A 16,717-nucleotide genomic window follows, 5' to 3' on the forward strand; every position below is an offset into this window, starting at 1 on the left:
CGCTATCCGCGACTGCTTCCATCTTGCCGCCAGCCACGGTCCCAGGCGACGAACCTCACCGCGACGGAATCCTATCGCGCATACCATGGGGATAAGGAAAGGCAAAATGTATTCAGGAGTTAATTAGAAGAACAAGGTTGTTTAGTTAGTCGTGGGGTCCACCAGAACAGCTGTCAGCTGTTGATTGGCCCTGCAGGATAGTACGTGCAGGGAGCCCAGCACGAGAGCCCGACCCCACACTTCGTAGGCGCGCCTGGGCTGAAACTCATCTGTCTTCTCCACGTCCACCACGTCAGCGATCCGCGCCGAGGCGCATCCGGGCCGTCCATACCGCACAGCGTGAACGGCCGAGATCATATCAAATCACTGGAGGCCACCGATCCGTGGCACTCATCCCTCCACCAATCAGACCCGCGCTCTCTCCTCCTATAAACTCTGCCGCGCCCCCGCCGCCGATTCCCCACCAATCCTCCTCTGCCTCCCAGCGAAACACCACACCTCTCCTCGTCGAAGCAGCAGCAGCAGCGGCATCCATGGCCCCCAAGGCGGAGAAGAAGCCGGTGGCGGAGAAGGCCGAGAAGACCACGGCGGCGAAGAAGACCAAGACCGAGAAGCGGCCGCCGGCGTCCAAGGAGGGCGGCGAGAAGAAGGGGAAGAAGAAGTCCAAGAAGAGCGTGGAGACGTACAAGATCTACATCTTCAAGGTGCTGAAGCAGGTTCACCCGGACATCGGCATCTCCTCCAAGGCCATGTCCATCATGAACTCCTTCATCAACGACATCTTCGAGAAGCTCGCCGGCGAGTCCGCCAAGCTGGCGCGCTACAACAAGAAGCCAACCATCACGTCCAGGGAGATCCAGACCTCCGTCCGCCTCGTCCTCCCCGGCGAGCTCGCCAAGCACGCCGTCTCCGAGGGCACCAAGGCCGTCACCAAGTTCACCTCCGCTTAGATAGTCTGTTCCTGTTTCTTGGTCGATCGATGGTACTCTGTAATAGTCAGGTGTTTGGACTATGTCGTCTTGTAACTGTTTCATTATCTTGTGAATTAGTATTGGCGCTTCTTTGATCTGTCTCGTGGCTCTGTACCATGTTCAGTTCTAATCCCTGCTGCTTCACTTGACAGAGTTCTTGCTATGATCCTGTTTGTGTGATTTCATCTTGGTTTGGTCTGCTATGTTATGGAACTTTTGTTCTGATTTGTGAGTATGGCCTTCTGTAAAACTCTGCAGACAATGACTTTGAACTTGCAAAAATGTTTCTCTGTTCCATTTCTTAATTTCAGTTTTCAGCTATCGGTTTATGAGGCTCGTGGCCAAGGGGAGGGTGCGTGCGGCCTTCGGCGTGAGGGGAGGCTGTGGTGGTCGAGTACATGTACATGGTGATGATGGCGCCGGGCCCGGGGGCTTGAGGCAGCGTTTGGATGATCCCTGTCATGGTGGCTGATCCATGCTGCTCTGTAGTTAGTTAGCTGTTCGTACTCTATCATCTTGTAACTTATGTGCTGGTTGTGTGTTCTACACAAACTGAATCATGATCTGGAGAAATAGTAACTGTAAATCTCTTCAGGCAACGGCTCTGAACTTGTGCAGATGATTCTTTGTTTCATTTCTGAATTTCACTTTTCAACTATGGGTTGATGAGGCTAGTGGCCGTTTGGGCGACGGTGCGGCGGGTGGGGCTTGAGGCGGAAGTGAGACGGCGTGTGACGAGAATGTCGATTTCTTCAGACATAAATTTAGGTTCACCTCCTCCTAATTAGGCTGGGTTGTTCAGAATGTAGTTAGATGTTCAGGATGCAAAAGTGGTCAACCAATGAATCACTGATAGAACAAGCATCAGCATCATCGCGTGAATCATCATATTTCAAGAATCACACCTTCCCTCAAGAAAAAGAACAAGTCATCTAGGAGTAATAGCTAATGTCGTCTCTAGTGGCAAGGCCAAGTTTTTACATCACCATCAGAGGCCTAGAGCATCAAAGCAAAAGTGACCATTACTCCACTAGTGAATCAGGCAGGGCAGGGAACGTGTTGGCCTTGAGGTAGGTGCATACAGGGAGTGCTCGGCATCCGCCGCATAACATTCCGGCCAAGCAATCCGTCAGAGCAAGTCTCCTCTTCTCTTTTCTTCTCCATACAAGGTCCAAAATCCTCGGTCCAGCAGTAAGTGATGTGTGCTTGCACTTGCACAGCTTTTTTTTCGTCCAGGAGTGAGCATACCTAATATACCTCATCTCACATAGTGCAAGTCTCTCCGTTGCATTGCTTCGCCTCCCCTGAAAACAGACAAATATTCCAAATCGCCCACTAATATGATGCTCGAGTAACGATGTTAATGCGGCAGCGCATGCCAGGACCATATGAATGACTGACAGAAAACACGCATCAGCATCGTGTAAAACATAAATAATTCCGAGTCATGGCTAACTCGGATCAGGGGTGTCTACAAACCACACATTCAAATAAAACATCAGATAAAACATTGAAAACCAAGCATGTTTTGCCATCAACTTGTTGTCTAATAATTAACTTATCTCATGAAACAACAGCCGGGAAGGAACTTACGGATTTTACCTCCCAAAGCTTTGGACATGCTTGACCAAAAGATATTCATTATCTAAAGAAAAAGTATAGCCACTGTCCATGCACTCAAAGCTCACCCCAGCTTATCATCACCGCAACAATTGACATCATTCATCATATGTGCTTCAGAACACACCAGAATGGAAGTCATTTTTTTTAAGTACAGAGGAAAGCTACAACATTGTACTTGCAGGATCTCCGAGCTCCGACCTTCGTCTCCCTAGGGGGTGTGGGGCGCCAGCCGAGGAGAACAGCAAGCACCCAGAAGAAGACTAATTCCTGGGTAATGGATCACTACCGCTGTAACCAGAAATCTTGGTGACCTCTGTTCTGTCATCCCATTTCTTCCCATTAAATCCTGGTTTACAAAATGCCTTCCCAAAAATTTCTACATTTGATCTTCCAGATAATCAAACTACAATATACGAAACAATTCACAGATAAATATATATGATGATAAAACGAGCAGTTGAGAAAATTGGTCAATGCTGCAATGCATATCAATGTTGACTCTCGGACCTGAATTTACAGACCATCCATTGCATGAAGAGACAATTTACCCATAAGTTGGATTTTTCTGATTCATCATACATGAAAACTACATGACAAGACAATTAAAAACAAGACACACATACTACAATCTCTGTAGACGTACTTGTATATGCAAAAGAATGTCACTTGAGGTCTAATTAAGGAAGATGCGTACTGTCAAGGGCCTCGGTGCCCAAGACAGCAGGGCCTCGACTACGTAGTTCGTAGTCGCGGTGGATAGGAGCGCTAGGGTTTTTGCCTGGCTGCTCTATGATGCGGGAGGAGAAGATAGAAGGAAATAACTTTATTGCTTGTCCCTAAAGGGTGCTAACTATCTGATATATAAAGGCCCCATGGGCTAATAACAAACTAGAAACCTATACGAAACAAACTAGTCTAGGAACTAATGTGCCCGGATCAGGACTCCTGTCCAGCCTGCGCCTTGCCTGATGCGGCCGTCGGCTGCTCCTGGCCGCGCGGCCCACGTCTGTAAGACGTGCCCCACATGACATCTCTCCCCCCCTCGATGAGCAGCTCGTCCTCGAGCTGAAAAGCGGGGTAGCGCTCGACGAAACTGTCAAGATCCTCCCATGTAGCTGACGAAGCTGCTTCACCCTTCCAGTGGACGAGTAGCTGGCGAACGCCGCGTGCTAGGCGCGCACGAGTCACGCGCTCTGGTTCTGGAACAGCCGCCCCGTTGTGGATCGAAGGCAATCCCGGCGGTGTAGTTGGAGGAATGCCGAAGAACTTCTTGAGGAGGCCCACGTGGAACACGTCATGGAGGCGCGAGCGTGCCGGAAGCTCAAGACGGTATGCCACGTCGTTGATCACTTCTGAAATGCGGTACGGCCCATAGAATCGTGGCTTGAGCTTGCCCCTGGTTGGCAAGTTGAGAGAGGACGCGGCGCGCTGTCGAAGGCGAAGCCAAACCCAATCGCCCACCTCATGCCGAATGTCCCGATGATGTCTGTCGTAGTAGGACTTATAGACCGACTGTGCCTGTTGTAGACGATAGCGGACGTCCTCGATAAGTTCGTCGCGCTCAGCCATGCTCCTGGCCACTGCAGCTACCCGTGTGTCGCCGGGCTCGTAAGAGCGAATAGTGGGAGGGTCACGGCCATACACAAGCTTGAACGGAGTCTCTTGGGTTGCTGTCTGGTAGGCGGTGTTGTATATGTACTCAGCCCAGGGAAGCCACCGGAGCCACTGCTTGGGACGATCCCCGGTAAGACACCGTAAATACATCACAATGATCTTGTTAGCAGCCTCCGTTTGACCATCCGACTGCGGGTGAAATGCTGACGTCATGTGCAGCTTTGTCCCCGTGAGGCGCATGAGCTCTCGCCAAAAAGCGGAGGTGAAGACGGGGTCGCGGTCAGAGACCATGGACTGCGGCACGCCATGGAGACGAACAACCTCAGCGAAGAACACCTGTGCCACTGACTCTGCCGTGTATGGGTGGGCTAACGCCACAAAATGGCAATACTTGCTGAAGCGATCCACCACGGTGAGGATGACAGACTTCCCGCCTACTCGAGGAAGCGCTTCCACGAAGTCGATGCCGATGTCAGTCCACACGCCCGTGGGCACCGGCAGCGGCAGTAGCAGCCCAGCGGGGTGCAAGTGCTCGGACTTGTACCGCTGGCAAGTACCGCAATTGCGGACGTACTCCTGCACCGTCTTGCGAAGGTTAGGTGCGTGGAAATCGCGGCGGAGACGATGCAATGTGCGCAGGACGCCTTCATGCCCATCATCGTGCACGGCACTGAGAATCTCCTGGAGTAGCGGGGATGACGGCGGAATGTAGAGGCGGCCGTTGAAAGTAACGAGGCCGTCGGAGAGCGCCCAAGGCTGTTGCCGCGCGCCTGCCGTGATATCCTCCCGCAGTGTGACGAGCGCCGGATCAGTGGACGTCGCTTGCCGGAGGCGATTGATGAAGTCGAAACGAGGCCCCGAGACCGCCATGATCGTCGTCTCCTCCGTGTCGCGGCGGGAAAGTGCATCCGCCACCGTGTTGGTACTACCTGCCTTGTACTCCACCGTAAAGTCGAATCCCAGGAGTTTGCCAACCCAATGATGCTGCGGGATGGTGGCCAAACGCTGGTCAAGCAGAAATTTGAGGCTGTAATGATCCGTTTTTACCACAAACTGGTGCCCCCATAGGTACGGCCTCCAGTGGCGAATCGCGAGCACCAGGCCGATGAGTTCCCGTTCATACGCTGCCAGGGAACGGTGACGTGGCGCGGCTGGCCGGCTAAAGAAAGCCACCGGGTGGTGGTCCTGAAGAAGGACGGCCCCGAAACCGTACGTCGATGCGTCACACTCGACGATGAACGGCCGTGTAAAATCCGGTAACGCGAGGACGGGAGCCGTGGTGATTGCCGTCTTGAGGGTGTTAAAAGCTGCTGCCGCCTCCGGCGACCAAGAGAAACCATCCTTGCGAAGGAGGGCCGTCAGGGGCGCGGCAACCACGCCAAAGTCCTTGACAAACTTGCGGTAGTATCCCGCAAGGCCGAGAAAGCCCCGAACCGCGCGCGCCGAGCGTGGTTGCGGCCAGTCCGCCACTGCCTGCACCTTTTCCGGATCCATGGCCACGCCTGCAGCGGAGATGGTGTGACCCAGGTATGCGATTGATCCAACGGCGAACGCGCATTTGGAGCGCTTGACGAAGAGCCGGTGCTGGTGCAGGACCGTGAAGACGGTGCGCACATGTCGGAGATGGTCAGCCCATGTCTCGCTGAAAATGAGGATGTCGTCAAAGAAGACGAGAACAAAACGGCGCAGGTATGGCCGCAGCAGATCATTCATGAGGGCCTGGAACGTGGCCGGCGCGTTGCAGAGTCCGAACGGCATCACCAGAAACTCGTAGAGGCCGTCATGAGTACGGAAAGCTGTCTTCGGGATGTCCTCCGCACGCATCCGCACCTGGTGGTAGCCGGAACGTAAATCGAGCTTGGTGAAGAAACGAGCGTGCCGTAGCTCGTCGAGGAGTTCGTCCACCACCGGAATCGGGAACGCATTCTTGACAGTAATGGCGTTCAGGGCGCGATAATCGATGCAGAAGCGCCAGGACCCGTCGGCCTTGCGGACCAGCAGTACCGGGGACGAGAATGCGGAACAACTCGCACGGATGATACCTTGGGCGAGCATGGCGGCGCACTGACGCTCCAGCTCGTCCTTGTGCGCGGCCGGGTATCGATACGGACGGACGGCCACCGGGGCGGAACCAGGTAGCAGGGTGATGCTGTGATCGCGGCTGCGGGGCGGTGGCACGCCGGAGGGGTCGGCGAAGATGCCGTCGAACTCGGTGATGATGGCGTCCAGGAAGTCGCGGCCGCTGCATGATTTTAGGGCTGGCCCGTCCGGTCCTGCAATGCCGTGTCAGCACACCCGATGGCCCCGCCGCCAGAATGTCATGGAGAGGGCTCGGAAATCCCACAGGATCGGTCCGAGCGACGCCAGCCACTGCGTGCCCAGGACGATGTCGTAGCCCGCGAGCGGCAAGGCGAGGAAATCCTCCGCGAACTCCTCGTGGCCGATGCGGAAGGGCACGACGCGGTACGCGCCCTGGCACGGAACGCGCTCGCCGTTGGCCACCGTGACGCGCATCTTCTCTGTGGTGGGGGGCGGTAACGTAGCACGAGCGGCCGCCTCTTCGGCGATGAAGTTGTGGGTGGAGCCTGAATCGATCAGGGCGAGGAGGGAGACACCTCCGAGAGTAATCTGCATCTGCATGGTTTCACTCGTGCGCACGCCGGCGATCGCGTGGAGCGAGATTTGAGGGTCGGCCCGCGATGCATCATCAGTGGCGGAGGCCGCGTCGTCGTCGTCGTCGTCCGGCGCTAAGTCGAGGAGAAAGATGCGCTGGCACACGCGGTTGTGGCCCCTGCCAAACTTCTCGTTACAGTTGAAGCAAAGGCCCAGGCGACGGCGTTCCTCCATCTCTGTCTGGGAGAGACGCTTGATTGGGCGTCCGTCCGGCAGATTGTGGCCCTGCTGAGGTGCGGCTGGTGGGGCCGAAGCGGGGGGCGCGAGGCGTGGTCCTGGTGTCGGCAGGATGCCCTTCTGTGGAAAACGCACCGGTGGCGCGGCGGAAAGCGCGCACTGGTCGCGCAGCTCCAATTTGCGGGCGAGGCTCATGGCGACGGCGAGGGACTGTGGGTTATGGATCTCCACGTCGAGGCTGAGGGGTGGCTGGAGTCCCGCGGTGAAGATCTGCACTTTCTGTGTCTCGGATAAGGTGCCTGCCCGGGGAAGGAGTGCCTCAAACCGCTCCTGGAAGTCGACGACGGACGTCGTGCGTTTGCACGCCATTAGTTCGCCCAGCGGGTTAGCGCGCAGCGGTGGCCCGAAGCGGAGATTGAGCAGCTCGGAGAAGCGGCGCCACGGAGGTGTGCCCTCGTCGTGCTGGACCTGCATATACCATAGTTGGGCAGGACCCTCGAGATTGTAGGACGCCATCCACACCTTCTCCTCCTCGGCGATCCGTTGTTGATGGAAGAAGGACTCGCATCTGTTGATGAAGGCGAGCGGATCAGACTTGCCGTCGAACTTGGGGAAGTCCATCTTCTGGAACCTGGGCGGCCGATCATTGTGGTGCTGCCCATCATGGGCGGCGTCAGCGCTGGACGAGGAGGAGGACTTGTCCTTCTGGAGTGCGGTGACGGACGACTGCAGGGACGTCACCGTGGCCGTCAAGGCCTCGATCATCTTAGCCAGATCCGCGGTGGTCGGTTCTGCCATGCCGGAAGTGACCGAGGCGGCAGCGGATTGTGGCGATGTCGGGGAGCTGGGCGCGGACACAGGGGGGAAAGCGGCCGGCGGATGGAGCGTGGACGAGGAGGAGGATCGCCTGGAACCTGATACCAAGTTGTCAAGGGCCTCGGTGCCCAAGACAGCAGGGCCTCGACTACGTAGTTCGTAGTCGCGGTGGATAGGAGCGCTAGGGTTTTTGCCTGGCTGCTCTATGATGCGGGAGGAGAAGATAGAAGGAAATAACTTTATTGCTTGTCCCTAAAGGGTGCTAACTATCTGATATATAAAGGCCCCATGGGCTAATAACAAACTAGAAACCTATACGAAACAAACTAGTCTAGGAACTAATGTGCCCGGATCAGGACTCCTGTCCAGCCTGCGCCTTGCCTGATGCGGCCGTCGGCTGCTCCTGGCCGCGCGGCCCACGTCTGTAAGACGTGCCCCACATGACACGTACCGTATCCAGAGTGTTACTTCCTCTGGTTCGAAGCAAGCATGGCAATGAGCTCATTCAAAACAGAGGGATATGTCGTGACAATATGCCCCCAGCCATTACTCGCCATTAGTGTCTGCAAACACGGAGGTGATTGGACTTGGATAAACTTCAAGCACACCTCCTTCAATCCACGACAGTGGTGCTGCTCGGCTAGAGCAAGGGTGGACGCCACAGAGCTCACACCCATGCGCTGAGACAACTGCTTTACACAGATGAACTTGAGCCGCTGGAGATCGTACCGGTCTGCCGCTACAAACAAGCCCTGCAGCCATTGCACCAGCCCCATTTCATCCTCTGCCGCTTCCGCATCTTGTCCTTGGTCCACAGCTTCCGGCATTTCATCTTCTTGTCCTTGTCCCGTATCTTTGCATATTTCACTCAACTTAATGTTGTCCTCGTGCATGTCAGGGAACGAGTCTGTGTACACAAAGCTAAGCAAAGCCGTGAACACCTTTGAATCCATGTCTTTGATCTGTATGACAGTGTTGGATGCCTCCTTCATGGGGCCAAAGAGTTGTGCCATGAACACTGTGGATCGGGCAGCAAGCACACACCGATGTGCGGCGAAGGTCTTGTCGCCGACCTGGAATGCCACATCGGCGCCCACCTTATTTTGAAGGAGACTGTTGAAATGCTGGTGTATGTCCGGCAGCAGGAGCTCCTTGGTGCCGCCATGGCCACCGGCATCATCATCATCATCAACCTTGCTGTTGCGGAGGACCACGACGTCGCACCGGATGGTGAGACAATCACACTTGAGACCCGCTGAATGTTCAACGGTGTCTCTTCTCATAAACCTGTCGTTGCCCCAGATTGAAGTAGCGGTGGAGAAGTCGCGAGTCTCACCGGTTCCACGGATGTGCGTCGCCATCTGCTTCTCAACCTGGTCGACGAGGCTGAAACTGAACCTGACCTCCACGGGCTCTCCCTCGTCGGTGTCTGCGTCGTAGTGAAAGGTGAGAAAGAGCGAGATGAAGTCGGCGCAGCTCGGGTTCTCGCCGTTGGGGTAGTACTCAATCATCCAATCGTGGCCTCCTACACTGAAAGGACCGGCAGTGATGCCCTCGCCGGTGGGAATCAGCTGTTTGGTGCGCGAGTAGCCGGTGACCATGAGCAGGTGGTAGCCGCTGTCCCCGCGGGCGTCCACGGCCGACGTCTCGCAGAAGCACTGCCTGTTGCTGCCGGCGATGGAGACGCCGGTGAAGGCCGACATGGTGGACCTGGTGTACCTGCCTGTAGAAAGTCGATATATATATTCAGTCACCATTCACATTCCACTCTGGAAATCTTTGGACAAAACTAAGCTTGAGAGTTTGGAGTTGGGATGGATGGCGAACCTGGGCTTGCAACGGAGGTCGCCGGAGCAAACCTGGACTGGTCACCCCCGTCGCCGGCGGCCGCACCAAGACGAGCTCCACTCCCCGAAAGCAGAGTTGGGCACACCCCGCTTTCAACGCACGGAGGAGCCGCTGGCCCACTTGCTGCGGCACTGATGCAGCTTCTCCCCGGAGACAGAGCTCGCGCCGCCGCCGCCGCCGGCGGCTGGTCCAGTGTTCGTGTGTGCGACCTGGGCCTGCCTGGAGCTTAGTTTTTTTTTTTTTGAGCGGTGCCTGGAGCTTAGTTAGTTAGGGTTAGCAAACAACTCAGCACGTTCTTTATTGGGCTTGAGCCCATCACCTGGAAAGCCCATCAGTCAAGCCATATTTATTCGGTAAAAAGCGAGCTGAACTTATTTTGACTGACAACCGAGCTGAATTTTCTAGGGTGCCAAACACCACTTGACTGATTTTTTAATCACAAAAAAAGTTATAATTTGATTATTTTTTTAAAATCACCGTTATATTTACATAAACTCACAGATGATATTTGCCCTCTATTTTTTCAAGAGGTGAAGACACTTCATGCCTATCCTCCCCAATCCCCACACCATAGTCCGTCTTCATCCTCCTACCATACCGCACAGGAGCCTCTGGCCACTCCTATTCAAGAGGTAACGCATTCAGGGGCGGCCAATCGCAAACCCCTAGCTCACACAAACTATATGGGCCAACTCATTTGCGACTCTTTACTGTGTTTTCGTTCCCATTAGTTTTGGATCAATTTTATTTTTTCCGCTGTTTCCTTTTTGTTGTTTTTATGGGGTTTTTATACTTCTTTCATTTTTTTCCATTTTAAAGTTTCTATATTTTTTCTAATTCGTGATTACTTTTTGCAATCCAGGATTTTTTAAATCATATATTTTTTTAATTCATGAATATTTTTAAAATCAAAACATTTTCCACTATATTATGGAAACCCCCAAAAGTTTGGATGTTACAGATGGTTCAGAAGTATCTACTCGTGATAACCCATGCTTACTCTAGGTCCAGTAAACAATGCTCCATCGAAAAGAAACATTACAGTATGTATATTTATCGAATTCAAAGAAAATAATGGTTTCCAGGTATCCAATAAAAATATAGGTATTCACAAAAAAAAGGTCAATAAAAATAATTGAATTTATCATTCCTGAAACGATAGAATTTACATGATTGTAAGTAGCATAGAAACTGGCAGCTCCAGGAATGAATCTTTTGGCCATCATCAGTTTGGATGTGATGGCCAAGTGCAATCTGCAGCAGCAGGGTGTCAACATTGGTAACAATTGTCAGTTGAAAGATAAAATTAAGTAAGATGCAAACTGACATTCCGAGTCTCCCAAACATTTTAGAGTGATGATCCTCTGCAAAGTACATTCTGATACCCAGCAAGGAAGGAAAATACATATGCATTGCCCTGGAATTTCTGACGGAAACCGCTAGCTAGCCTTTTAATTGCACACCATAAGAGGAAGCACTTTACTACATCACAACATCGAAGCAGCATAGGGAGTCAGTTTTTACTATACATCACAGCACCGTAACTACATAAAGATCGTCCGTGGTATAACATTCCGGCCAAGCAATCCCAAGTATTCTTCTCTTTTCTTTTCTTCTCTTCTCTTATCTTATCTTCTCCAGGAGCCGGAGCATACATACCTTAGTTAGCGTTCTGTGACGTAAACATAGTGCTTCCGTTGAAAGAAACATAGTGAATGCAACAGTGCTCTTCTTCCCTGGAAAATAGAGGCCGAGGCAATACACCAGTGCATGTTAGTGTCAGGATTAAGCAATCAATGAATCACTAATAGAACAAGCATCAGCATAGTGCATATTTCAAGAATCACACATTCAAAGAACAAGTCATCTAGTAGAAGTTATTACTATGATACAACATCAAGAGGAAGATATGAATATTAAATGGCCATCTCCCAAAGTTCCCACTGACACTTGACCAAGAGATGTTTATTGGGGAAAGTAGAGAAAAACATCTACATCTGTTCTTCTTTTTTCTTTCTTGACAACCACTGCAACTGCAGTTCAGTTTGACACTTGCGCCTGAATTTTCAGACAGCCCAATCCATGAAGGCACAATTTGCAAGTATGTTGACTCAGAATATAGGCAAGTTATATATACATGCCGAGGAAAAGGTGAGACACACATACTACAATCTCTCTAAACTAGAGGATCACATATATGCAAAAGAGTGCCACTTGAGGCCTAAGGAACATGCGTACCATATATATACGGAGTGAGTGTTACTTCTGCTGGTTCGAAGCAATAATTTTGGCATTTCTATGTCGACTATTGCTTGCCTGCCTTCCTACAGAGAAACTCTTAAGTTGCAGATTTGCTTGACTATTGTTTGATTATTACTTCAGATGGTAGACGCAGAACAAACATGAACATGGGCAGCAAATGTCAGTTCAAAACTAAACATGAACATGGATTTTTCTGATTCATCATACATGAAAACTACATGACGAGACAATTAAAAACAAGACACATATACTACAATCTCTGCGGAGATTCTTATATATGCAAAATAATGTCACTTGAGGTCTAATTAAGGAAGATGCGTACCATATCCAGAGTGTTACTTCCTCTGGTTCGAAGCAAGCATGGCAATGAGCTCGTTCAAAACAGAGGGATATGTCGTGAGAATATGCCCCCAGCCATTACTCGTCATGAGTGTCTGCAGACACGAGGGAGATTGGACTTGGATAAACTTCAAGCACGCCACCTTCAATCCGTGGCAGTGGTGCTGCTCGGCTAGAGCAAGAGTGGACGCCACAGAGCCGACACACATGCGCTGAGACAACTGCTTTACACAGATGAACTTGAGCCGCTGGAGATCGTACCGGTCTGCTGCCGCAAACAAGCCTTGCAACCACTGCAGCAGCCCCATTTCATCCTCTGCCGCTTCCCCGTCTTTTCCTTGGCTCACAGCTTCCGACATCTCATTTTCTTGTCCTTGTCTCGTATCTTTGCATAGTTCACTCAGCTTAATGTTGTCCTCATACATGTCAGGAAACGAGTCTGTGTAGACGAAGCTAAGCAGAGCGGTGAACACCTTTGGTTCCATGTCTTTGATCTGTATGACACTGTTGGACGCCTCCTTCATGGGGCCAAAGAGTTGTGCCATGAACACAGTGGACCGGGCAGCGAGCACACACCGGTGTGCGGGGAAGGTCTCGCCGCCGACCTGGAATGCCACATCGGCACCCACCTTGTTTCGAAGGAGGCTGTTGAAATGCTGGTGTATGTCCGGCAGGAGCGCCTTGGTGCCGCCATGGCCATGGCCACCGGCATCATCATCATCAACCCTGCTGTTGCTGACGACCACGACGTCGCAGCGGATGGTGAGACAATCGCACTTGAGATCCGCTGAGTGTTCAAGGGCGTCTCTTCTCATAAACCTGTCGTTGCCCCAGATTGAAGTGGTGCTGGAGAAGCTGCGGGTCTCACCGGTCGCACGAATGTACGTTGGCATCTGCTTCTCCACCTGGTCGACGAGACTGAAACTGAACCTGACCTCCACGGGCTCTTCGTCGTCGTCATCGGCGTCGTAGAGAAGGTTCAGAAATAGCGAAATGAAGTCGGCGCAGCCCGGGTTCTCGCCGTTGGGGTAGTACTCGATCAACCAGTCATGGCCTCCCACATTGAAAGAGTTGGCGGTGATGCTCTGACCGGTGGGAATCAGCTCCTTGGTGCGCGAGTAGCCGTTGACCATGAGCAGGTGGTAGCCGCTGTCCCCGCGGGCGTCCACGGCCAGCGTCTCGCAGCTGCACCGCTTGTAGCCGTCGGCGATGGACACGCCGGTGAAGACCGACATGGCGGACCTGGCCTGTCGAAAATCGACCTACTCAGTCACCATTAACCATTGCTAAGTTTGAGAGCTCGTTTCAGAAAAAAAAAACGAAGTTTCAGAGTTTGGAGCTCGGATGGATGGGGTGAGGGGCGAACCTGGGCTTGCAGCGGCGGCCGCCCTCACGGTGTCGCCGGCGTCGCTTCTCCCAGGAAATAGAGTTTGCGGCGAGCTGAGGGGCAAACCTGGTCACCACCGGCGGCCGCACGAAGACGAGCTCACGGAGTTGCCTCCTCACCCCGCGGAGTGGGCGCTGCTCACTCGCTGACGTCGCCCCTCGGCTTCTCCCCGGAGACAGAGCTCGCGCCGCCGCCGCTCCACTGACTGGCTGCGCCGCCGGCTGGTCCCGTGTGTGCGACCTGGGCCAGCCTAGAGCTAGCGCTCTCCTAGGGTTCGTTATTTGGCTTGAGTGCACCAGCTGCAAAGCCCATCACTCAAGGCATACTTTATTCGGTATAAGTTTGTCTCAAAATCAAAAATCTGTATAAGTCGAGCCGGGTCTTTTTTTTTACTAACAACCGAGCTGAATTTTGTGGTGTGTCAAAAGACAAATTTTATGATTTTTTAATCACAAAAAAAATCTAATTTGAGTTTAAAAAATCACCATTGTATTTTCATGAACTCACGGCTGATCTTCGTCCTCTATTTTTTTGATAGGTCAAGGTACTTTCCGCCCGCCTCTCCTCCCCACACCATCGTCCACCCTCATCCTTGTTGCGCAGGTGCCTATATAGGCCAACCCATTTGCGACACTTTACTGTGTTTTGGGTTCTATCAGTTTTGGATCAGTTCTTTCTTTTTTTGATATTTTGTTTTTGTTATTTTGATGGGTGTGTTTTTATATTTCAGTTTTTTTTTGTTTTTCCATTTTTGAAGTTTGTGTAATCATTCTAATTAATGAAACTCTTTGAGATACGTGATTTTAATAAACTTAGATTTTTTTTTGAATTCATGAAATTTTTTAAAATCGCAAATATTTTTTAAAAAAAAGGGAACATATTTTAAAATGTCTGATTTTTTTAAAAAAAACTGGTTTTTGATTCACGGACATTTTGAAATTCCTAAAGTTTTGAAAAAAAAAATGTTAATAGGAAATCGGCCAAAAAAACCTAACTAGAATAAACTGATTAAAACAAAGAATACTTATGTACGGTAGCTTGCTATCGTTACCGGGTCGTCCAAGTTTGCAACAAGTGGGGCAACACGGCCACGATTGGTGCACTTCCAATGCATACTGCACTTAATAGGGTCTTTCGGTGCCTTCTCCTTCCTTCCCCTCCGTTCCCTTCCACGTGTTGTTGTGTCGCCTGACCTCTTCTTTTTGCTCCTCCCATGTTATTCCCTTCGGCTCCCCCTGCGTCGTTGTGTCACTATATCTTCCTCCACTCCGCGTCGCATCCATCGTGAGTCTCGCGAGCCATGCAATTGCGAGACGTCGTGTGTCTTGCAAACGCCCCACCTTATCTCTTCCTCCCATGTCTTCATCTTCTCGATTTCTTTCACTCCCGTAGTCGTTCCCCACTCCTTGTCGATCTAGCGCAGCCAAGCTGGGGTCGCCACCCCTCAATGCGCTTGCCCGTGCAAGCACTTCTCCATGGCGCGTGATCCCCTTTTTTCTCTCCATGCAGCCTTGACGGAGGTCGCAGGGGCTGGCGATGGTGAGCAATCACACTTCAACCCAACGGGGCCATCTATTGATGTTGCGACCGGTGCGGCAACATGCACCTGCGTAGTGAGCGTCAATGGCGGCGGCGCAGCTGATGCTGCAACCACGGGGCGGAGTTGAAACCGCCGTTGGCCGAGGCTCCATGTGAGTGTTGGCGTGTATACGACCATTCACAACAGGATATGCGAGTAGCCATGCCCGAGCATGCCCCGTCGACAACGGTGTTGCACGACCGGGAGGGGCGTAGATGGAGATGGGTGGTAGCGGGAGCGACACGGGGATCCAGCAGGTTGAGCCGCGATCTCCTCTACATCAACAGGGGTCTGATGTGCATCAGGGAAGAAAGGGGAATATATCACACGACGTCGATCTGTACGGCTCACACGCGACCGGCTGAAATTTTGGGCCGGTCGGTCGGCGCCTAACACAAGCTTAAAATAAGAGTTAATTATACAAAACCACAACGATAACTTATAATACTTTACCATAATATTTGAGTTTTTTTAACACAAAACCACAACTTTGCGGCAACTTATAACACTTTACCAAAACTTTCACGAAACCACAACTGCTGGACTAATTCTCAACATTGAGCCCAAATCTATCGTTCAACTTGTTTTTAACAGACAATCTGAATGATTGAGCCCACATGTCAGTGTCTAGGCGACAAGTTCCCTCCTACGTGGTGCTGACTGAATTTGTGTAACATAGCAGTGTGCATACAACATCGCCGTCTCCTCGACGACGCGTTCACTTACAGCTTCTACGCCATCTACCCCTAAAAAAATCCACTATCTTCACCTTCTTCGTCGGGCGCGCTCCGCCCAACCATGTTGTCATTTGGACAACCGCAGCTAGCACATGCACTATATCACATTGTGCATAGACAAGGCTGCTGCCTTGTGCTCCACGATCATAGAGACGCACTCGTCCTCCCCAGGACCTCTCTGTCTAGTTCGCGCGCCCCGCCCGACCATGCCATAGTCCGGACGGGCGCTGCCAGCACATCCATGCTACCACATTGTGCACAATCAGGGCTGCCACCTCGTGCTTCACGACCACTACAACATGCTCGTCCTCACTGATTACGATGTCGAGATCATTTAGAACTCCGTCGCCAACGACAGTGACATGCGGGCGTGACTTTGCGGCACTAGGAACCTCGCCATCGAGGACGCTCGGAGTGATCGTCATGTGGCAGAATTTTGACCACCCCAACAACACCCAGCTCCCTACTCAATGCGTCGGTGGAGTTCATAGTGCCGGTACGGGATGGCAAGAGGAGGAAATGATAGGCCACATAGGAGATGCGTGAGCGACTAGCGACCAGGAGAGGTCCGTAAAAAAGGATCGGGACGTCTAGCGACTAGCGACCAGGAGGTGCTCGCGATCCGATCTAGAGCCGCCGCCGGATCCTTCCTCCCTACCCCTGCTCCCGTGCAGCGCCGCCGCGCTGCACC

At 52.2% G+C, this 16,717-nt stretch overlaps 1 protein-coding gene and 1 pseudogene across 1 annotated transcript; one reads left to right on the forward strand and one right to left on the reverse strand.

The window, feature by feature from the left end:
* The first annotated feature begins 449 nt into the window (after positions 1-449).
* Positions 450-1,115, forward strand: LOC119337855 (histone H2B.3-like). Its single transcript, XM_037610085.1, has one exon. It carries the CDS (start codon positions 534-536, stop codon positions 948-950), a length of 417 nt encoding a protein of 138 aa, XP_037465982.1. The 5' UTR covers positions 450-533; the 3' UTR covers positions 951-1,115.
* Positions 1,116-2,028: 913 nt separating this feature from the next.
* LOC119336714 lies at positions 2,029-13,944 on the reverse strand (annotated as a pseudogene).
* Between the last annotated feature and the right edge of the window lie 2,773 nt (positions 13,945-16,717).

The sequence above is a fragment of the Triticum dicoccoides genome, chromosome 7B (genome assembly GCF_002162155.2).
Source record: "Triticum dicoccoides isolate Atlit2015 ecotype Zavitan chromosome 7B, WEW_v2.0, whole genome shotgun sequence".
In the NCBI taxonomy this organism is placed as follows: domain Eukaryota; kingdom Viridiplantae; phylum Streptophyta; class Magnoliopsida; order Poales; family Poaceae; genus Triticum; species Triticum dicoccoides.